At 35.7% G+C, this 23,980-nt stretch overlaps 1 protein-coding gene across 1 annotated transcript in view; it reads right to left on the bottom strand.

The window, feature by feature from the left end:
• Nucleotides 1-284: 284 nt before the first annotated feature.
• The window catches only part of DPY19L4 (dpy-19 like 4), a 62,342-nt gene continuing 38,646 nt past the window's right edge, over nucleotides 285-23,980 (bottom strand). The window contains exons 12-19 of the mRNA XM_082858958.1: nucleotides 21,847-22,005; nucleotides 20,835-20,957; nucleotides 15,565-15,685; nucleotides 13,205-13,261; nucleotides 12,406-12,488; nucleotides 9,715-9,847; nucleotides 6,222-6,380; nucleotides 285-4,168 (exon numbers count right to left, since the gene is read on the bottom strand). Of these exons, the coding sequence (XP_082715084.1) occupies nucleotides 4,004-4,168; nucleotides 6,222-6,380; nucleotides 9,715-9,847; nucleotides 12,406-12,488; nucleotides 13,205-13,261; nucleotides 15,565-15,685; nucleotides 20,835-20,957; nucleotides 21,847-22,005 (1,000 nt within the window). The 3' untranslated portion in view covers nucleotides 285-4,003. The remainder of the gene's footprint in view (nucleotides 4,169-6,221; nucleotides 6,381-9,714; nucleotides 9,848-12,405; nucleotides 12,489-13,204; nucleotides 13,262-15,564; nucleotides 15,686-20,834; nucleotides 20,958-21,846; nucleotides 22,006-23,980) is intronic.

Here is a 23,980-nt window from a genome sequence, read left to right as displayed (position 1 = left end):
GCAAATTCTAAGAGACTTCTAAATAGAAATGATTCAGAGGTGCTTTTATGTTAAATTCAGCAAATATGGTTCTAAAATGCTCCCCCTTTTTTTTATTACGGAAAACAAATATAATGCTTAGAAACCTTAATGGATGGAAAATGGCTGAATCAAATACATTCCTTTGCAATTTTCACAACTAACTTTATTTAAAGTATTAATTTTACACATTCCAAAACTAAATAATGAGCTATTATTTCAATAAGAAATTGTTCAATTTTACTTGCAACTTTTCAGAGGTGTAATTTTAATACATATTGGGATCTAAAACTATTAGCAAATAGCAATAGAGAATGTATATTTTAAAAACTGGACAAATGAGATAATATATTGAGATGTAAGTCAGGAAGTAGTTATTTGCTTTACAATCGGTTCATGAATACACAGAATAGTTCATAATATATGCCCTTTAAATATTCATGCATTTAAAATAAATTTACCAAGAAATTGATTTACATACAACTTTTAGAAACCCCAACAATTTTATAAAGAGAGACACTACTTTTACCCACAAAAGGCAACAAAATGTTTTAACAGTTCAAAAATAGAAAGGGCCAAAAAACAATTGATTTCCCCAAAACAACAAAGTTTAATAAGATGGCTATTCACTGTTCCTTTCAAGAAATTAACAGCCTATTTTTTTAAAGCATATTTTTCAGCCCCAACTTGTAACCCACTTTGACCTCCATTTCTACTTTTCCTTGAATCAATCTAGACTGTACGGAAGTGTCATAACATTAGGCTTTTAGCAATTTGGGTTAATGTCCTGAAAAAACATGCTGTGTATATACTCAGAAAGTAATGAAGAAAAAAATTTAGAAGTGCAATGCACACTCCATAGGCTGTAAAACCCTACCAGTCTAACAAAAAGCACCGAGACACAGATGCCAAAGTTAGAGAAAATGTAAACCAGCAGAGTCAATATCATACACCTTATCAAGTTTTACTTATTCTATTGTTTAGCATTTGAGAAGCTAAATAAATTTAGCAGGCTAGAAATCCCATCACTACCCTTAACAAAGATTTGCTTACCAATGAATTAAAGTTAATAGTGAAAATAGCATAGTGAGGATTCTTTCTCTGTGCTTAATGATGAGGAAAAAGTTACCAAACTTTTCTTATGAGAAAGTAAGAAATGGATAATTTTTTTTTGAAAATAAAAAGTAAACTTTTATTTACTTTTAACCTTCTTATTTTAACCTCCTTATTAAGGCACTTATTTCAATAGTTTTGCAAACATCAAGGGCAAAGTATTTATGTTTTGTATTTCTTTGAGAAATTCCTTCTACCCCAAACCCATAAACTTTGCCCCTTTCACAGTACATCTTTATTGTCATACCTAACAATGGTAAGTTACCCAAATGGAATTACTTGCAGAATTCTTAATCATTTGTTACTCTACAAATAAGGAAATTAATTAAATGCTCCTGAAAGTTTTCTAGCACTATTGTTTTAACTACAGCTAAAATAGAAGCAAATAAGCTTATCTTTCATACCCAGTATTATTATTTCTATAATAAAGTTCACATTTTTCTTTTCAACTGATGCTGAGTGAAAACTTCATTATTTAAAGAAATTCAATTAAAAACGGATCCAAATCTATTTTATTTAAGAAATAAGTTGACAGAAGCAAAAGCAACTTACTAATACGTCAAAAACAAAAAACATACAACAATCAAAACTAATTCAGCATATGTGATCATAAAGTAAATCAATAAAAATTCAATTAAATATCTCATGCTACATAGAAAGTAGGTTGTTCTATTTCCCTTTCAAAATATGCGAGCTAGGCTTCCCTAGTGGCGCAGTGGTTGCGAGTCCGCCTGCCGATGCAGGGGACACGGGTTCGTGCCCCGGTCTGGGAAGATCCCACACGCCGCGGAGCGGCTGGGCCCGTGAGCCATGGCCGCTGAGCCTGCGCGTCTGGAGCCTGTGCTCCGCAACGGGAGAGACCACAACAGTGAGAGGCCCGCGTACCGCAAAAAAAAAAAAAAAAAAATATGCAAGCTGACTTTTAAATTACATTGTTTTACATGCTCCCTCTTATTGTAAGTACTACCATGTGACTATTCACTGTGTACTTAGGTAACTATGGTAATATTTTCGTAAGGCTTGAAGCTAAATACTAGTGACTCACTATTAAGATGTACAGAGAACCTGAAATAACCTGCCTGTAGCTATCTTAATATAATTGTTAAAAGTTATATAAAAACGTGAAATGAGAACCAATAAAACTAATGCACCAGACATATGACACCGCCATCAAACAATTCTTAAGCTCCAAAAGAACAAAACATCTTAGAGCTAATCTAAGAATGCATGTGCTTCTGTACTTTTAAAATATATATTACAGAAAATAAAGAAAATGGAAAGATGTTCCTTTCTAACGTAGTAATTCAGAGTAATGAAATTGCAATTTTTACAGCACTCTAACAAGTGAAAAAATTTTAAATCTGTTCACTTAACAGGTGTATAAGGTAAAACTGAATATGTATCCCATCTTATTAAAATGATACATCCATCCTGAATCTCTTTATAAGGCCAAATTAATCATTTAGAATTTAATTAATAATTAAAAATATGAAAACATTTAACTTAAAGGAACATAACAGATTGTGGAACTGTGTTCTGAATTTTATTATAATTGTCATTTTGTTCTTAATGTTTAAGATTGTATCATCGTTTCATAAGTAACAGCACTTGTGTTTTATCATAAATACACCTCTATGCAAAGGTATGTTAAACAGCATCTGCACATATCTCCAGAAATTGTTGCTCACTTTAGTTGCTCATATTCTCATTCTGATAAAGATTTAATTTTTTACTTAATACTTCAATAGAAAACATGTGAATAGATTATATACTCCATATCCATATTTTTTAAAAACCTAAACAACATACTTTTATATTTTTCTTATTTTTAAATTTTGAACATTCTTTTAAATGTCTGTTTTAAAAAATACATAGGTGGGCTTCCCTGGTGGCGCAGTGGTTGAGAGTCTGCCTGCCGATGCAGGGGACACGGGTTCATGCCCCAGTCCGGGAAGATCCCACACGCCGCGGAGCGGCTGGGCCCATGAGCCGTGGTCGCTGAGCCTGCACGTCCGGAGCCTGTGCTCCACAACGGGAGAGGCCACAACAGTGAGAGGCCCGCGTACCGCAAAAAAAACAAACAAACCAACCAAAAAAAGAAACCATAGGTAACAAGAGTTACTGTTTTATCATGATTAAATTGGTATCAAATTTATGGGCATAAGTGAAAAAACTAACCACTTAGTAGTCATAAAGTGATGAAATGCAATATCATACACTGTATATTACTAAGAAAGTGCTCATTTACATAAGCAGCAGATGAGGAGAGCAGTATCATGGAAAATCTGGATATATCTTTATGTATATCCTTAAAAATCACTTTCCTTTATATAATTTCCATTTTAATTTAAATGCCACAAATTTTCAGTGAACATTTAACTTAGTTTTTTATTGTAATATTTCAGTTCTATTATACACCATGAAATACCTTCAGAAACTTCCTTGAGGGAAAGAATAATTCTTTCCTTCTATAATTATATCACATTAATTATTTATTAAATGTTATATTTGAGATATATACTCTGACCTTGAAAATATTCAAATTCAAGACTAATGTTATGATGGAATGAAGTATATGAGGAAAATTTTACAATCGTTTAGAAGGTAAAATCTTTAAAGACCATGTAGCAGTAAGGAAGACACCCGGCTGGAATGATGCAGAGTGGCAGATTTGACCTTTTACCAAAGGACAGTAATGTTTGATCTTCTTTCCCCCGCAGAATTCTAGATCCAGTTAACAGCAGGAGGGGAAAAGCAGCAGCAACATTTCAAATGTCCATACTCTGATTTCCAAAAGACACCACGTAGGTAGAAGAAAATTGCATTTTACTTCAGGTGGTATAAGTCTTTGAAATGAAGGCTCTGCTATTTTTCAAGACTGAAAGGATATCACAGTGTTGATTTTATACACAAAGTAGGATCTGTTCCAGTATACTCTAGTGAAATAATTCACATAAGGAGAATAGTTAATTTTGACCTCATGACAAAATCTTCCATGTTTTGAGTAGGTTATCTTGTCACCTTCTTCACAAACCACCTATCAAACGATATGAAACAAAATATTAAAAAGCTTATTAAGCTTACAGGAGAAATGCAATCAATGTACAAGTGATGATATTTATATGAAGAAATATATTATTGCTAAACATGGACTATCTCACATTGGTTAGCAAACATCTCATATTGTTCAGCAAATAAAAGCCTCTTCATAAGAGTTACCATGTCCACTAAATTCTTGAGCTTCCCATTCAGATTGAGAAATCAGTATAAAGTGTTTTCCAACTTTTAAAAGATTTAATCCTAAAATTTAGAAGGCTATGTCTCCATAGTCTACTATCATTCCTCTGAAGAACCTTATCATGGAGCCTGCCAAGGCTGAGAAATGGACATATACTCTTAATGTACATTCATACTCTTCTCCTTGTGCAGGACTGACTCACATTAGTAAGCAAGTTTCTGTGACTTATCCAGTACAATCCTTTACATTTTCACCTTAATGAGGTTCACTAAGAGAGCTTAGCTAGCTTGAAGAGTTTTCTATAATAAAATACTAAATATTATTCTAATGCCTAGGAAAGATGTCAGAGAGTCAACTTTAAGAATAAAAGGATGGGGCTTCCCTGGTGGCGCAGTGGTTGAGTCCGCCTGCCGATGCAGGGGACACGGGTTCGTGCCCCGGTCTGGGAAGATGCCGCGGAGCGGCTGGGCCCATGAGCCATGGCCGCTGAGCCTGCACGTCCAGAGCCTGTGCTCCGCAACAGGAGAGGCCACAACAGTGAGAGGCCCATATACCGGTTAAAAAAAACAAACAAACAAAAAAAAAAATGCAAAGAATAAAAGGATGGATTCGCTTTAAGTCCATGCCTGGCATTACATGAAAGAAGAAGTAACCTGATCTTCAAAATGGAGCAAGAGGGTAGCCAAGAGCAGAGGATAAGGCTCTAGACAGCAGATAGCAATACAGTAGTAATTACTGAACACCTGATGTTTAATAAAATTCCATTTTGTCACCAATTAAGCCAAAGACCACAGATATCAAGTGCCAACAGAGAAAATTCAAAATACATACAGCAGAAAACAGAATAAGTTTATATTATAAGATTAAGGGGTCATGAAGAGAGCGAAAGGTGGAAATCATAAAAACTGATTTCTCGGGACTTCCCTGGAGGTCCAGTGGTTAAGACTCTGTGCTTCCACTGCAGGGGGCGTGGGTTCAATCCCTAGTTGGGGAACTAAGATCCCACATGCTGCAGAGCGTGGCCCCCCCAAAAGTACCCAACAAACTAATTTCTCACCTCCAAACTGGTCTGGGATGATTACGACAAAGAGCTAATTAATTAGGAAGGGACAGAAAAGGTCTTGGCTGCAACCTGAATAGAATATGCACTCCAAACAAGAATGACCTACTGAACTATGCCTAAGACCCTTCACCCCCAACTTTCCCAGGAGTAAAGGCACCCTTTCCAGTGCCTAATTATCAGATATACAAACACTAATTACCAGATATGCAAACTCCCCTGTCAGTCTTAGTTGCCAGGTATACAGTATACACTGTAGGCTGAGAAGTAAGAAAGCTTGGTAAAATAGCTAAAATCAATGAAAACTTAAGATACAGTTAAATCCTAACAACTAAAGGAGCTCTGAATACACTAATTTTTGTGGATAATAGGGACCCAATATACAGGACTGTGTCAATTTAGTAAGCAATTTTTCTAGATATGTATCAAATTACAAGAAATTTCTCAACATAAGAATATGACAAAACAAACGGCTGCTCTTTATAATATGTTAAAATAAAATCATCATTCAAAACAAACTATCTTTTGTTTATAAATGTTGAACATGCACAAGTACAGGCAACAAATAAGGAATCGAGATATTGGTAAACTTCTTTTTGCAAAATTGCCCAACTTTTCTTTTGTACATTGAAAAAATAGTTCAAACTACTTTTAATAAGCTCCCCCCCACTGTTATATAACTTTTAATTATATTCTTAGTTAAGTTCCAAAAATAAAGTTTGAAGATACTTTTATAAGTTTAAATAAAGTCATTTTTCTCAAAAAAATTTAATTTTCCAAATGGTTACTTACGTGGCCATTTGCAATGTCTAATAAATCTTTAACCCTACAGCCTCTCACGGTTCCCACCTCATTGCAGATAGCATCTTCTACAATTAGGTAATTAGCCTTGTAGGATGTCAGTATTTTATAAATATCCTCAGCAGATCGCTTTGAATAGATTTGATAGATCTGAAAGAATATAATTAAAACAACAACTTTAAATGACATTTAAAACTTCTGTTTATCAAAATTATACATTAAGCCTCTACTACGTTCTTACTACTATCTGTGGAAAATAAAGATATTCACTAAGACTTGATTCCTTCCCTCAGGATGCTTATATTCATCTGCTATTGGCCACTTGTGTATCTTCTTTTGAGAAATGTCCATTCAAGTCCTTTGCCCATTTTTCCCCAGTTTTATTGAGATATAATTGACATATAACATTGTATAAGTTTAAGGTGTACAACATGTTTATTTGATATGCTCATATGTTGCAAAATGATTAGCACCATAGCTTTAGCTAACACCTGCATCATGTTACATAATCGCCATTTCTTTTTTTGGGGAAAACATCTAAGATCTACTCTCAGCAACTTTCGAATATACAATACGGTGTTACTAACTATAATCACCATGCTGTACATTAGATCCCTAGAGTTTATTCATCTTATAACTAGAAGTTTGTACTCTTTGACCAACATCTCATTTCTCCAACCCTCCCAACCCCTGGCAACCACAACTCTTCTGTTTCTATGAGTTCAGCCTTTTTAGATTCCATATATAAGGGATATCACAGAATATTTGTCTTTTTCTATCTGACTTACTTCACTTAGCATAATGCCCTCAAGGTTCATCCATGTTGTTGCAAATGGCCTTTGTCCATTTTTTTAATTGGGTTGTCTTTTTATTATTGAGTTGTAATCGTTCCATTACTTTTTTTTATTACCATGTATCATAGTATTTTATACTCATTTTATATATGAGATAAAGTCAGTGAGGTTAAAATAATTTGACCCTTGTCACAAATACTGAAAGAACAGGGATGCATGCTTAAAACTCATGTCTTGATTACGTGGTGTTTTTCATTACAATTTTGCTGACCTTATTAGATAATAAGCTTTGGATCTTCTAATACGTTTTTCAGGTTTTCTGAAATGTTAACCTTGGATAACCACAAAAGTTAGGCCAAAAGTATCATATACTGTTTGTTGTGGAAATACTGAGATTTGCAACCTAGATTGGACAAGATTCCAGTCTATCTGCAGAATATTCAGCAGCTGCTTACTACATGTTATGGCTGCTGTCTATCTAGCAACTTTAGGTCCAATGTCCATTGAGATGCTAGAGATACTCATTCTGTAGAACACAGAATGTTAATAAATCAAGAGGAAGTTTCTCACTCATTTCACTTTGTTAAATAAGTTCATGTGAATGGTTCTATCTTATCCAGCTTATACTTATTTATAGTTTTTTATATATTTTTTTACTTATTTTTAAGTTTGGGGAAACTGTAACATACTACTGGGGCCTATAAAAAACACCTCTATGCAACGGCAATAACATTACTGTAAGACTAGAGTGAGGTTTCTCAACCTCAACGCTATTGACATTTTGGGCCAGATAATTCTTTGTCAGGACAGAATGGAGGCTGCTCTGTACATTGGAGGATGTTTAAGAGTATCCCTGGTCTCTACCCACTACGTGTCTGTAGAACCCCTCCCCTAGCTGTGACAACCAAAAATGTCTCCAGACATTGTTAAATGTCCCCTGGGAGCACCATCTTCCCAGGTTTGAGAATCACTGGCCTATAATCACTGATTATAAAGATCAGTCCCATGTTATGAATTATAGACAGTGTCTAATTCAAATGGTATGGTCTCACTTATGGAGTTCAATTTGAATTTTATTTTAACAACAAATTTATTCAGTACTTGCTATGTACTAGACACCATATAGAAAGACCAAGATTTGAAAAAAAAAATGGTTCCTATTCTCACAGCCAAGTCACATAAAACTAAAAACTCTAAAATGTTTAAATTTAATTAGAACCTAATTAGAACTCTGACCTAATTATAAGTGATTCTGAAATTCTGTATTAGGACAAAGACCAATCAAAAGACAACAAAGAAAACAAAGCCATGTCAGAGTCTGTTGGTTTAAATCCACAAAAAGTAAAGTTTAGGAATATGCAGTAGTATATCTTCTAAGCAACACTACCTTTTCAACTGCAGCAAATACTAATCAGAGGCAGCTGTTGTCTCTCAGGTAAATCACTTCAAGGTAGATCTCCCCCGTCTCTGACCTCTCCCCTGCTTCAACTGTTCCCTGACCTTAATTAACTCTAAAACAGATCTAAGGTTCCACTCCTGGGCTTATGAAAGGTCTCTGATGACTCCCAAATGCCTCTAGGGTAAGTCTAAATTCTTAAGCATGACCTTCCAGGTCCTCCAGAATTTGGCCTTATTTATTTTCCAGTTTCATGGCCAAACAAATTTCAAGGCTCCTGTGACTTTTTTAACCTGGAATCACTGTATTCTTTTTCCAAACAAGTTTCTAGTCATCCTTCAAAGCCCAGATCAAGCAAATGCCCTTTATGAAGACTTGGAGTTTTGTAGGCAGAACTGACTGCTCCTGCTTTTGAACTCCTCTCTACTTTCTGTGGTTGTATGTGAATGTGTGTGCGCACATACAATTCTAATTTAATAGTACATATTAATACTAGCTAACACTTAAATTTTACTGTTTCAGGCATAGTGCATTATCTTATTTAATTCTCACAACTAGGAGGTAAGAATTATTATTACTTCCAGATTCAGAAACTTGCTCAAGGTCACAAAGCTTAGAGTCTAACCTTTGTATTAGAGTCTAACTTCTATATTGCTATACTTCCTCCTTAGCTTAGAGTATACTTAAAAACTATACGAAATTCTCTCCAACTGAAAAACAGAATATTTAGAACTCAGGTTCAGTTGGTCATTACCTTCAGATATGAAGTTACTATTTAAATCCATACCAAACATGCAAAATAATATATTCTCTGAAGAAGAAGCAATTAGATACCATACTAATGTTATACTAAGTTATTAATAATAGCCCATAATGAAAAATGAATCAGTGTTTTATAAGCAATAATAGAATTTTGGCTTGGAAATACGAAGTGTATAAAGACATTAACTGAAAGCCTTCCTTCAATAATTTCATTGAGAACAATGATATTCTCAAAAGAATGCTTCCCTTTATAAAATATTACACATCAGTCCCTTGAAACATTTCATTATGGGAAATGAAATGTTTCTCCTAGAAATATATCCATACTTTCCATAAAACAAAGAACTTCATATTCTAATGTTGGCCTCTCCTGATTAAATGTATTATACAGCTTTTCTTTTAAACTAAAGCTAATTAACTCTTCTAAAATTGTCTGGATTTTCCTAGCTAACCAGGAACATATGCATCATTACAGAACTGTACTAAGGAGTCAAATAAAAATGATCCAAATGTAGACTCTAAAATGCCTTACATTTTCATTTCTCTTGAGAAGATCATCATCATTGTAAAGAGGCAAGCTTGTCACCATCCATCCAGTGCATAATTTAATCACACCCATTAACTGTGGACTTCCTGCAAAAACAGCTGCGACTGGAGCTTGCCTTCTGCAAAGAACCATAAAGATTCACACACTGAAAAGGTAAGTATACTATTTAGATCACTGATTTATATCAATTCTGAAATATCAAGCAACTAAAAATGTATTGCACACTTAAGTTTCAGTGTCAGTTTTCATTTCATTTCATTTTTGGATTTATTAAAAAAAACCTGAGCACCTACTACGTGCCAGAAACTGTTCAGACTGCTAAAGATAAATAAATATTTTAAAAAGAGAGGTGGGAGGACAAGGTCCCTGCTTTCAAGAGGGAGCAGGGGGAGAGGATAAGCATACAGGTCAGGTGGTAATAATGCTATTAAAAAATAATGCAGGGTAATGGGAGTGACAATTCAATGCTGATACTGTGAATTCTCAAATTCGTCTTTGGCAAATATTAACCACCAGAACCCAACTCCTTCCAGATCCATCTATCCTCCTGCTCCTTCCCTACCTTTACCCATATGTCTATCTCCAGATAACACATGAAGGACTTCTCTACTCTAAATCATAATCCAAAGTCCCAGACAGATGCCACTCACAAGACAGGTCCCAAAGGGCTGCTCTTATGTCCTGACTTATTTATTACCTCCCTGTAATCAACATTCAGCATCTACCTACTATGTGCTAGTGATATTGTCAAGCTCTGAAAATAGAGAGACAGCACACAGCCACTGTCCTCAAGGAGCCCTCAGTAATGGGGAAACAAAAATGAAACAGAAAAATCACAACACAGTGACATAAATGTCCAATCATTTGATGTAAAAGGTCCAATGTTCAGGCCTTTGCTGTTTTTTAAAATATTGAGGTAAATCACACACATAGATGTGACTTTCTCTTTTGTTAATGACAACACAAGGCTATATAGTCAGTGTTCCACAAAGGTAAATACAATTCACAAAAAAGTATTAATAGGCAGTAGTTAAGGATGATCTAAAAGAATAATAATTTTTATACATACAAGAGGTGTCATTATAATAACGAGACGTTATAATAAGACCTATTATTCTCATTTCTATATACCTGTTCTATAAACCTATTCCTCATTTCTAGAAACATTTTTTGCCTTTTTTCCCCTATTATCCTGGCCTTTTCTGAGAGTGTTTCATTCCTTTTTCAAGTTTTAGTTTCTTCTCCTATGTGTTTAAAAATTTTCATACTATTTCATAGTCTCTATCCATAGGGTAGACTGGTTGGAAAAACGGTTACAATGATTCTTTTCTATAGGTATGCTCTTGGAGGAAATGCTGGTCTTCGTCATGTGACTTGTTTTGGCCAACAGGACAACAGCAAACATAATTTGAGCAGACACTTAAAACACGCTTGACCTTGCGACTTGTCCTCTCTTGCTGCTCTTGGGAACTCTACAACCACCACCTTATGAATGCGCCCAGTCTCACCTGGGCTGGATAATGAGAAGCATGTGGCTAAGTCAACTCCATGACCTCAGTGACACCTACCCAGTCTAGACATGTGAGAAAGGCCATGCCAGACTATCCAGTCCCAGATGAGCTGGCCCAGACCGGAAGAATCCTACCAATTGCTTCTACTCAGCTGACCACTGAAATGGTGCAAAATAACAAATGTTTATTGTTTGTATGCCACTAAGTTTTGTGGTAGTCCACTGTGCAGCAAAAACTGACACAAGCAAATTTTATTACCAGAAATTGCTAGAAGTCTACTTCTATTGCTTATCACAACCAACAACTGATTGTTGCTGTGTTGAACTGTTTCTTCATGTGTTTTGTAACTTTAGAGCTTATCTTCATGAAGCTTTATTTGTGAAATCCTGGGTAGCCTGGGTTGAGGATTATATCAGGCACTCCAGACCATCCCAGAACCACTTTTTATGCTAATCTCTTGATATAGGGTTTCCTGGATTAGACAAGTATAATTTCAAACTACAAACATGTGAATTCAGATGCATTGCTACAAATTCAGAGGAGACACTTTATTTCTGACCAAGAGCTGAAACCGAGGAAGATGTGCTTTCTTATCTTTCTCTACCACTTGATGGCTATTTTGTGATAGTCCATCCTTTCACTGATGGTGTAGCCCTTTGAGGGTCCCTTAGTTATATATGTATGTTAGGGGAGGGAACGAGGTGTTTCAATTAAAATTCCCAGCTTCTATAGGCCCAAGAGCACATCTCCTGTCGTATTAAAATCTGCATGAGTGTTAAAATTTAAAATCTTGTTAACCTTGGTGATCAAGACTAGAAATCCACCGCTCATTCACCTCCAACTCCGGTTAAAAGAAGCATCTCTTGACTATCTAAGTAAAAGAACATTGGTTCCTTTTTATTCCACATTTCTAGATGTTTAACAGCTAGAGTTTCATATCTAAAACTTATCAATACTATATTTTGTTGGAAATGAGTTCAATTAGAAAATTAGAATTATATGTCTAAATGAAAACTAAATATCCCTAAAAATACAGGGTAAAATCCCTGAGATTTATGAGAAGAACTAGGAAAAGGATTAATTTATTATTTCCCCTGAATCCATTAAATAGCATTCAATGATTAATTAATAGCTTAACAACAGTCTTGGGCAGTTCAGTTCTTACTTTATCCAGGTCATAAGTTCCACCGTATCTGGGTCATAAAATTCTTGTAGTTCCATTAATTCTGTCATTAATCTTGGAAAAAACTAAAATACAAAACAAAATCCCCAAAACCTGTGTGTAAGTAATTAGAAAGTTTAAAACTGTTTCAGAGTACTTCCAAAGACTAAGAGGCCAACTTATGACAAACAATATTACAACACTGTTCTCACAGAAAAAATGGCATGAATTGCTTTACTCTCCTTCAGTTTCTTGCTAGTTCTTCTCAGCCCAAATAATCTACTGTATGGTTAATTCACTGCCTACGCTCAATACATAATTTTATCAACCAAACAATTAATCATCAGTTGTATCTTTCATGCACATGCACACTGAATAAATAAGTAAGCAAACAAATAAATTTCAGATCAAGTCAAATAATTCACAGGTTTACTGGCAATTAATTTCATGTTACATTATGATAACCCAAAGAGTTTACATTATTTTATAAATATTTAAATTTGGGGATTGCCAAAATACTTTTTACTATTTACTAATAAATACCATTTATTCAGCCATTTCCTTTGTCAATTATAAACTGAATTAATACCAGTATTAGACTACAGAAAATTGCATCAGAGTAAAACTGTCTTACCTCTTCTATCATGCTCCTATTGGTAGAAAATTATGTATTATTAAGTATATCATGCTTTATTTTGTTAGAATACTGTTCCAATATAAGTATCCTACACACACATATAAATTTATCACTACCTTATAGATAACATATATTTTCATCTTATGAAAAATCTAATTTTCTTACCTCTTTCCATAAGCTGAGACCTATTATGGTAGGGACAGCCATGCTCAGAATGAGAGCCTAAAATGTTAAAGCAAAAAGGGTTATGGATAAATATATTTCAGAATGTACTATAGAGGTACTAGACACTGACTCTATGACCAATCAAATATTCTTACAGTTATAACAATTTCAGTCCGAGAAATTGGAGTCAGCATGGAACCTAGTTCACAGAGTGAGATGGGTGAAGAATAATAAATTTTATATCAAGCTGGAGACAAAGTGAGAAATACATATTTGCAATATAAATTTAAGGCAGAACATAAAAAGGGTAATGCACATCGCAATATTTCAAATAGTAAGTCAATATTTGACAATTTTTCCAGGAATTTAACTTATGAAGAGCTTACAAAAAACATTGAACTGCTATGAAAACAGCTAACAACAACAAAAAGACAATGAATTAACACAGGAAAAATAGCCAATATACATCAATATACTACTATGCTAAGATAAGAATGCATAAATTCCTCTGGAAAAAGACTGGCAAAATACAACATGACTATTATTAGAGATAATTTATCATCTTCCTACCAAAACCTGTTCTCTTCCTATTGTCCCATGTCTGTTGGTGACCCCACAATCCAGTCACACAAACCCAAAACCTAAGAAACGTCTATGATTTCTCCCTATCCTTCCTTCTCCCATACTTACCGAGGCACCAAATCTTATTACTCTTCTAACTATTTTTTCCACTTCAGCGTAGTACAGTATTAATTAAATGGGCTTTGGAGCTAGAAGAACCCGGGAGTGAATCACGGTTCTTACACTTACAAGTTATGTGATCTTGGGTGAGTTATTTAACCACTTTATGCCTTAGTTTGTCTATAAAATACAGATAATAAAACTTAACTAACAGGATCTTTGTAAGCTTTGAATAGCATGTGAAATTCTTCAAACAGTACCTGACACATAGTGAGCTCTCAAAACAATTGAAGTTTTTATCGTTTCCATTCTCCATGGCCTGTACCTGGGTGACAGCCTCCTTCCTGATTCCAGTCTCTCACCCTTAAGCCCATCCTTCACAGAACTATAAGGGTGAGCTGAGAGAAAATGTAAGGCTGACTCTCTCCTGCCCTTGCATAAACATGTCACTGTCTTCCTACTGCCTGTGGGATAGCACCAAGCATGACAGGACACTCAAAGACCTCGATGACCTTACCCTCCTAGACTTCTCCAGTCTCATTTCTTGACCACTATTACCTCACATTTTATGTGCCAACAAAACTAAATATATCGTGCTTTTTCTTTACCTCTGTTTTTATTCCCTTTGAATACATCAAAGGGAATCCCTAAAAAAACTGAATTACTTAGCCCTTCTCTGTTCCAACAGCACCCTATCAACACTTCTTATCTGTTTTTATGACTGGGAGACTATAATCCACTTGATGAAATTAATCTCTTTTTTTTTTTTTTTTTGGCCTCACCGAAGGGCATGCAGGATCTTAGTTCCCCAACCAGGGATCGAACCTGTGCCCCCTGCAGTGGAAGTGTGGAGTCCCAACCACTGGACTGCCAAGGAATTCCCCTAATTATGTTTTATTTATCTTTTTACTGCAAGCACATTACACATAGCAGGAACAGTGTAAATGTTGCATTCTCACTGAAAACATTCCATAGTTCTAAATCAAACTGAGAAAAATATTATCAAAATTAATTTTTGAAGGCCTCTCACATTGATTCACTTATATTTTTACCTTCTATTTTTTAAGTAGTCTGCATTGAAAACACCCTACTTTTATAATCAGAAATTATTAAAAAATGTTTGCCATAGAATCTTTTTCTTTTTTTCTACCTATAAATCATAATGCGATTTACTCATGCTATTATTTTTTATAAATTTATTTATTTTATTTATTTATTTTTGGCTGTGTTGGGTCTTCACTGGTGCACGCGGGCTTTCTCTTTCTCTCATGCGGGCGAGTGGGGGCTACTCTTCGTTGCGGTGTGCGAGCTTCTCATTGCAGTGGCTTCTCCAGTTGCGGAGCATGGGCTCTAGGCGTGCAGGCTTCAGTAGTTGCAGCAGGCAGGCTCAGTAGTTGTGGCTTGTGTCAGTAGTTGTGGCATGCGGGCTCAGTAGTTGTGGCTCATGGGCTCTAGAGTACAGGCTCAACAGTTGTGGTGCACGGGCTTAGTTGCTCCACAGCACGTGGGATCTTCTTGGACCAGGGCTCGAACCCATGTCCCCTGCATTGGCAGGAGAATTCTTAACCACTGCACCACCAGGGAAGCCATACTCATGCTATTTTAATTGTATTCATGTGGTTCCCATTTATATAACTGAAAGAGAAACAAGAATTTAACACAAAATAACAATGACTCACCAACAATACTGGGTGTACAGTTCGTAATCGAAGCCACTTGAAAAGTGTCATCCAAAGTTCAGGAGAACATACACCAAATGCTGCTAACATGCACACATAAGGAGTCCAGAGGTATTTCACACTGGAAAAGACAAAGAGAGTCATACATGAGCTATCCTATAAACATCATTATTATGTGATTTCTCTTTTCTGAGTTCTTTCCTAATACTCATGAAAATACCACAATGTTGAAGGACAATGAAAAAGCTTAGCCTCTAATTTTCAGCAACATATTGTTACTCACTTCTTAAATAATCAAGAGACATGTGGGTTACTGAAATGAGGATGAAATAAGACATTAATATAGATGAGGTATAGTAAAATTGTACTCTTGGAGAGAACATAAACTGTTATACTTTTTCAGAAGGCAATTTGGCAGAACCTATAAAAATTCTAAATACAAGACAATCCCATTTCTAGTAAACTAGCCTACAGATATATTAGCATAAATGTATAAAGATATACATGTGGGGTTTTAACTGCAGTATTTTGTTTTAATTGCAAAAAAAAAAGAAACCTAACTATCCTTCAACAGGTACTGATTAAATAATAAATCCTTACGAAAAACAAAAAAGCAAACTGCAAAATTTTATGTATACTGTTACCCTAGTTTTTTGGTGATTTTTTTTCTAATGTACATATATGCAGTATAGCCAAAAAAAAAACATCTGAAAAGATATTGCTGACAGTTGTGACCTCTGAGGACTGGGACGGAAGGATTTTCATTTTTTACTTCATACATATCTATATTATTTGGGTTTGTTAAACAATCTGCATTATTACTTTTGAGATTAATTCTTTAAAAACAGGATTGAAAAATTAGGGCCCTTAACTTAAAAAGATTAAAAATCCAGGTGTACAGAAAAATGAACTTGTGCAAATAAAAGGCAGTACCTTACTTTAAGTTGTAACTTGTACAGGAAACAAGAGAAACCCATCACCCTAGGTGATGGTAAAAGCTGAAGACAGAAGAGGAAGAGTTTAGAAAACTTTGTGGATGTCATTGCTTCACACAGATTATCAAGGAAAAATAACATCTCAGAAGATAACTTTTGTAGTTAAGAATAAGGAAACAATAAGATCCTTCTAAGATATATTCTTTGATGACAAACTCAAAAGAGACTAGAAGAATATGAGGCCAGAGTATAAATGTGAACTATTTTGGTTTTATAAAACAGCAAAGCTATGAAATGGGGAAAACAAAGTAACATTCATCTAATAAAAATTTATTGATCATACACTTCAGGGTGACCAAAGTACTAGAGAGAAAAAAAGAAAAACAAGACATGGCTACAGCCCTCAAGGAGGGCTTTATTAAGATGGAATAAAACTGAACACATGGGAAACAATTAGAAAATAAGTATAAAAAATTTATATAAGGTCTAGGGTGATATGAAAGCAAAAGGACCAATTTGAGAATGTACTTAAGGTTTAAAACAATGAATACCGAATCAGGCTTTGAGAGAAGTAGCTGGATGTATATAGAATACATGTTGCTAAGACAGAGGAATTGCATTCGTTTCCTCTGGTTAACCAGTAACTCCTCCAACCAATAACTTCCCCATTTCAGAAAATACCAAACCTATTTTTCCAGTCAGCCAGAATCAATACTAGAGTCTGGTTTATAACTCCAGGAGAGACTACTCACATTGAATTACATGTATATGACATTCCTTGGAACACAAACTCTCTGCTCTAGACATTGGACCATTGTGCCAATCCACTGATTTCTTCGTATACAACCTCTCCTTACCATTTTATGTCAATAGCCAGCTAATTAACATCTCAACTTTTAAATTCTCTTCCAATTCAACCAAATGCCAGATGAATCCTTTTCAAACATAACTATGAGAAGACATGTTCTGTTCAAAAATCTTTAGTTTCCCAATACCTACAGAAATAAATGAAAACTCACCCAAATGGTTTTCAGAGCCCTCTAAAATATGGTCCCGACATACCTTTTCAGTTTTTTCTACTACTTCCCTAAATGATTAGAGTTCCAGCCAGAGTCTGCAGAACAATCTCAGTGTTTCCATCCCATAATGCACACAAGTTTCTCCCTCCTGGTAAAACTGCACCCCTCTCTAGTTGCTGCCTTAGCCTCTGATTCCCTTTATAGCCAGACTTCTTGAAGTCTACACTCATCTCTCTTTCCTCACCTTCTTTTCTCTCTGATCATATCCTTTAAAAACGCTTCCTTTGGCTTCTGAATTGCAACTCTTCCTAGGATCCCTCCACCACAGTCCCTGCAACTCCTTATTTAGTTTCCAATTCCCAAATATCTTACTTTTGGCCCCTTTACTCCATCTCCATTGCTACTCACTTCTAGATTCTACTATGATACCTTCTTAACTGGTTTATCTTCCTCTAATCTTGTTTTCCTCAAATCTTTCTCAATCATTGCTGCCCAAGAAATTTTCCATAAAAGAGTAAAGTTGATCATATCAAACTTCTGCTTAAAACATTTGATCTGTTCCCTGCTTATTTTTCCGGACATATCTCGCTATTTCCCTCACATTCGTCCCATAGTATTGGTTCCCAAAGAATACTTCTTTTTCCCAGATTATTATACACACACACACACACACACACACACACACACACACACACACACACACACACACACGAGAAAACTGAGAGCCTGGCCAATCTCTATCTCTCAAGACTGTGGCCCTGTTTAGAAAATCTCCCTTAAGCTGATTTCCCCTACCTACCTTCCACAAGTGAGTTAGTACCTCTCCTCTGGATGCCCAGAGCACCCTCTGTATACCTTTCTCATAGTATTTTACTTTGTTCTAGCTCTTGGTTTACTTATCTAGAATAGGAACTCTGAAAAGATTCAAAAAGACTAGATTTCATCTCTCTCTAATCCCTACTGCCTACCTGGTAGAGTGCCTGGCGCCTCCTAGGGGACCATGCAAGTTATCTGCATGAATAGATGATCGTGTCTTAGAGGTCTAGTGAGTAAATTAGAGAATCAAGGACCAATGATAGAATAATGCAGATTACATGTTCAAAAAAGGGATCTTGAACTTAAAATGACAGATCCAACAATGAAGAATGGTGGGAATAACAAAAAGTTCTTTTTCAGAGAGAAATAAAACTGAGGAAGGAGGGGAAGGAGGGGAAAAAGGTAAACCATGCTCCAAATTCTAGTACTCCTAGGCAACAAGATGAGAATCAAACCCTGAATCACTTAAAATATTCATGGATTAATACACTTCTTCATCCTGTTTAGGTACTATGGATTGCTAACTATTAGAGTGAACCTTATTCTCACTTCAAGTTTCCATAGAGATACCCCCTTGTCATGGGTTTGGCAGTCTGATAAAGTCTGTGGACCCCTTATAAGAAAACATTTCTAAATGCATAAAATACATAGGCTTACAAAGGAAACCAATTATACTGAAATACTGATATTAAATAATAAAATTTGTATTTGTAATACAGCAATATTTGTACTTGTTTATTAATACATTAAATGCAGGTCTAATAATTACTATAATTTTGAAGTAGTGATGTATATAAACAATATTCAAGATACCTGTAAAAAACCAGTACAATGAGAAAATAACTATGCTTTCTGTTGGTGAAAGCACCATGGGTACTGCTAAAATGACTGTGATTCTGTATCTGTATTCATAATTAAAGGAAACTTAAATCTTATACTGTATCAATATTCTTCACCTCTCCCTGCTTTTATTCCCCTCCCTATACTTCAGAACCCTAACTGCTCCTCCTTGTGGCAGCAATTTATCTGATTTGTGAGTGTGAGGTGACAATACTCAACAAACACTTATAGGCTTTTACATTTTGGATCTTCCTTTTGCAGCATGGGTGTATATAGGTGCAGCAGGCTTACCAAGGCTCTGGCCATTCAAGAGGGAAGGCCTGAAATTTAAGGACTAAACTCAGTTTGGGGTGGAAGATATTCAAAGGCCTTTTGGTCACACATGAAAAAGAGTTCTCCAATGCAACTTTTATCAGAATCAGAATCATTCAGATGACCAAAATATATTCCTCATATATATTTGGTTTTTGACCACGGGTTTCTGGCTCACAACTCCCCAAACCCTTGGAATTTCCTAAGCGCTGAGAGCTTAAATGTATCTTTTATTATGTTAATGAGGCGACTTTTGGAAAGCAGCTAAGGATGGGGACTGGTTGCCACTGGAGCCAACCAGGTGATGAGAGGGTTGGAAGTTTCAGTCCTACCCCCCAGACCTCTGGGGAGGGGAGAGGCTGGAGGCTGAGTTCAATCACCAATGGCCAATGATTGAATCAATCGTGCCTATGTAATAAAGCCGCCATAAAAACCCAAAAGTACAGGGTTCAGGAGCTTCCCGGTTGGTGAACATGTAGGGATTTCTCTCTCCTGGAGAGAGCATGGGAGCTCCAGCCCTTTCCCCATACCTTGCCCTATGAACCTCTTCCATGTGGCTGTTCCTGATTTATATCCTTTGATAATAAACCAGTAAGTAAAATGTTTCTCTGAGTTCTGTGAGCTGCTCTACCAAATTAATCAAACCTGAGGAGGGGGTCTTGGGAACATCTGATCTATAGCCAGTTCACCAGAAACACAGGTGACAACCTGGACTTGTAACTGGTGTCTGAAGAGGTAGCAGGGGAGTCTTGTTGGACTGAACCCAAGCCTGTAGATTCTGATGGTACTTCTGGCAGACAGTCAAAATTGAGTTGAATTGTAGGATACCCAGCTGGTGGCCAGAGAATTGTTTGTTGGTATGAAGAAACCTCCTCCCCACTTTGAAATTGGGTGCTCAGAACCATTTCATACTCCTATGTCGTCGTCTTATTTCTCATCTGAGTCAAACTTCAAAGAAAAGGGTATATTGAACCCTCACCCTCAGCCTCATAACATCATTTACCTCTCCTTCGCTTATCAAAGTTATAATTTTATTTTTGTGTGGTTAGCATCTGTCACCTTCAATAGACCATGAGTCACATAAGGTTAGAGAATCTTGTCCACCACTGTACCCCCAGCACCTAGCACAATGCCTGGCCCTTGGAAAACATTCAATAGTTTTTGAACAAATAAATTACTAAGTAAATATCGGTTCACTGTACTATAAACACCTCTCTAAACTCCAGTTAGATTAAGGTTTTTTTGAGTTTTTATAGTGTTTTTATAAATGTGTTCTTGAAAGTATCCATTAACTCCCATTAGAAAGAACAATTCTTTGTAAAAATAAATGGCTCAAATATACACTTACCCTTCTATAATCATTGCAAGAGAGCCCAATAAAATAGTGTGAATCACGTGATAAATTATTTCTGGCCTTTCTCCAATTTGTCCATCTTCAAGCGTAATAGTTTCTTTCAGGGACTTACCACTACTGAAAGAAATGTGTTTTTTTACTACTTTGAAAATATTTATTTGAAAAATCAAAGATCTTTAATATCTTCATTAAAAAAATATAGGTAGTTCTTAAAATTTGAAAGTATATTCTGCTGGTCAAATACCTAACTTAGGTATCTCCAAGTCTTTGAAAATGGCTATTGAAGCTTGAAGACAACTGCCTCAATAAAGACTAAACATGAAAGTTCAGGAAATATAATAAAAAAGATAAATAGGTTCCTTTTCCAAGATGAATTATCACTAAACTAATGATTGTTAAATCAATATAGTTAAATAATAATTTGAATTACTAAGTTCTCAAAATTAAGTTACTACACACAGCCTCCTTTCAAGTTTGATAAAAATATTTTTAAATAGTCAAACTTTATAATTTAAAATCACTTATACTACTAGTTTCAAGTAATTAGAAAAAATTATGCTTACAGTAAATAAAAAACCTGAGTAAATTAGTCTGTAAAAGTTTAACTGATTATTTAAATATTATTCCTGCATTAAAAATGGACATTACAGGGACTTCCCTGGTGGTCCAGCGGGTAAGACTCCACACTCCCAATGCTGGAGGGCTGGGTTCGATCCCTGCTCGGGGAACTAGATCCCGCATGCATGCCACAACTAAAGATTCCATGTGCCGCAACTAAAACCCGGCACTGCCTAAATAAATAAATATGAATATTACATATTTAGATGTATAAGCTTAAATTTGAATTTCATCTACTTAACTTATAATGATATTTTATACACTGATAAAGAGAGAATTCAGTTAGAAACTCTAAAACACACAAATATTGGAAGGATATTAAAAATAAGTTTTATATATTTCCATAATTTATTAGTTAGTAATATGATTGGTTCTCCTAGGTACTTACTTAATTCTCCTAAAAATAACTTGAATCATAGAAAGAAAACAAGTAATTAACACTAAAATATAGAAAGGTAATAAAGAAGACTGTGTCAATCGCAAAAAAAATTCTTGAGATGGTGCCTGAAGGGATTCTTGACATAGGAGCCAATTCATTGTAAAATTCCTACAGAAAACAAAAGCATGATATTAAAATCACAGATGTTTTAAAGTACTGAACTTAAAATTATTTTTTCCATCTCAGTAAAAACTAAGACAAAACTAAACGCACTTCCTAAATCCGTTAACTTACAACAGAAAGGTCATACCCTTTATAAATGAAAATAATAGCATTAGTAACCCTCCTCAACAAACTGCCCTAATAAATTTAAAACTACTACATTTTTATGATCCAGCAATGTGATCATCTCTAGAACCCAATACAGTTTTAGGGGAGTTTTACTTTCTATTTTTACCTGGAAGATAACAAAAAAATTCAACTGTCTAACCTCTAACAGCACTGTCCCGTATGATAGCCACTAGCTACATGTAGCTAATAGCACATGAAATGTGGCCAGTGTAAATGGAGATAGTCTTTAAGCACAAAATACACCCTGGACTTCAAAGATAAAAAAATCAAGAAAAAAGGAATTTAAAAAATACAAAATATATCTCAATAATTTTATATTGTTTACCCATTAAAATAACATTTTTAATATATTGGATTAAATAAAGTACGTTATTGAAATTAAATTCACTTGTTTCTTTTTACTTTTTTTTAATGCAACTACTAGAAAATTATGTATGCAACTAATGTCATATTGTTATTGGACAGCCCTGTTTTATATTGATAAATGTAACTTGACTAGACCCATTTTAAAAAGAGGTATCTAATTATTAAGACAGAAATCATAAAATTTGAAATGTAAGTTTTTTGAGCTATAACAGTCAGGATAAACTTTTTTTTTTAACCCACACTAAATATAATCAACAAGCCTCCTAGTTATACGTAGATTTATCTGCATTCTCACTCCCAATCCATCTTCAACCTCCATTTAATCCTCAAATTCCTAGCCCTGGGGGAGGAGGTAAGCGATGGAATGATGTTCAGGAGTGCTCACGGATGGATTGAGAATGCTTCACAAATCACTGGGTTTAAACTAAAAGGTTAAAGTTTCACAATGTGCCAAACAGCTATACAACTGTATCAAAGAGGCTGCCATCAAAATATTTTGTACCTAGGACGAAAGCACTTTTTAAAAATCTGCCTACTAAAGTAACTAATTCTATAAGGTCTAATTCAAATTCCAATTTAATGATATTCTTTCCATAACCCCAGTCTCAATCCTTCCTTCCCCATATTCCCATGGCACTTTAATTATCCCTTTATTATAGTGCTTAATGCAATCTGCTATGCGTTAGATTGTAGTCATTTTTGTATCCCCCAGAGTACCTGGCCCAGTATCTTGCACATTAAATAAATATTTATTAACACTTCTTTACTGATTCTTTTCTTTTCTTTTCTTTATTTATTTATGGCTGCGTTGGGTCTTCGTTGCTGTGCGCGGGTTCTCATTGCGGTGGCTTCTGTTGTTGCGGAGCACGGGCTCTAGGCGCACGGGCTTCAGTGGCTGCGGCTCGCAGGCTCTAGGGCACAGGCTCAGTAGTTGTGGTGCACGGGCTTAGTTGCTCTGCGGCATGTGGGGTCTTCCCGGGCCAGGGCTCGAACCAGTGTCTCCTGCATTGGCAGGCGGATTCTTAACCACTGCGCCACCAGGGAAGCCCCTTTTTTAACATCTTTTTACTTTATTTATTTTTTTGTGTGTGGGGGGGGTACGCGGGCCTCTCACTGTTGTGGGCTCTCCCGTTGCGGAGCACAGGCTGCGGACGCGCAGGCTCAGCAACCATGGCTCACGGGCCTAGCCGCTCCGCGGCATGTGGGATCTTCCCGGACCGGGGCACGAACCCGTGTCCCCTGCATCGGCAGGCGGACTCTCAACCACTGCGCCACCAGGGAAGCCTTCTTTACTGATTCTTAAAATTCCGTCTCAACAGAAATGTCTCCTGAAATTCTGGTGAATTACAAATCCTGATATCCAATTGACACATTTGCACACAAGGCACTTATTACTTACACCACCCATGCCATTAATTGTATAAAA

The sequence above is a fragment of the Leucopleurus acutus genome (genome assembly GCF_964270905.1).
Source record: "Leucopleurus acutus genome assembly, chromosome: 17".
NCBI lineage: Eukaryota > Metazoa > Chordata > Mammalia > Artiodactyla > Delphinidae > Leucopleurus > Leucopleurus acutus.
The sequence above is the reverse complement of the archived record's forward strand: the minus strand, read 5'-3'. Positions and strand labels throughout refer to the sequence as shown.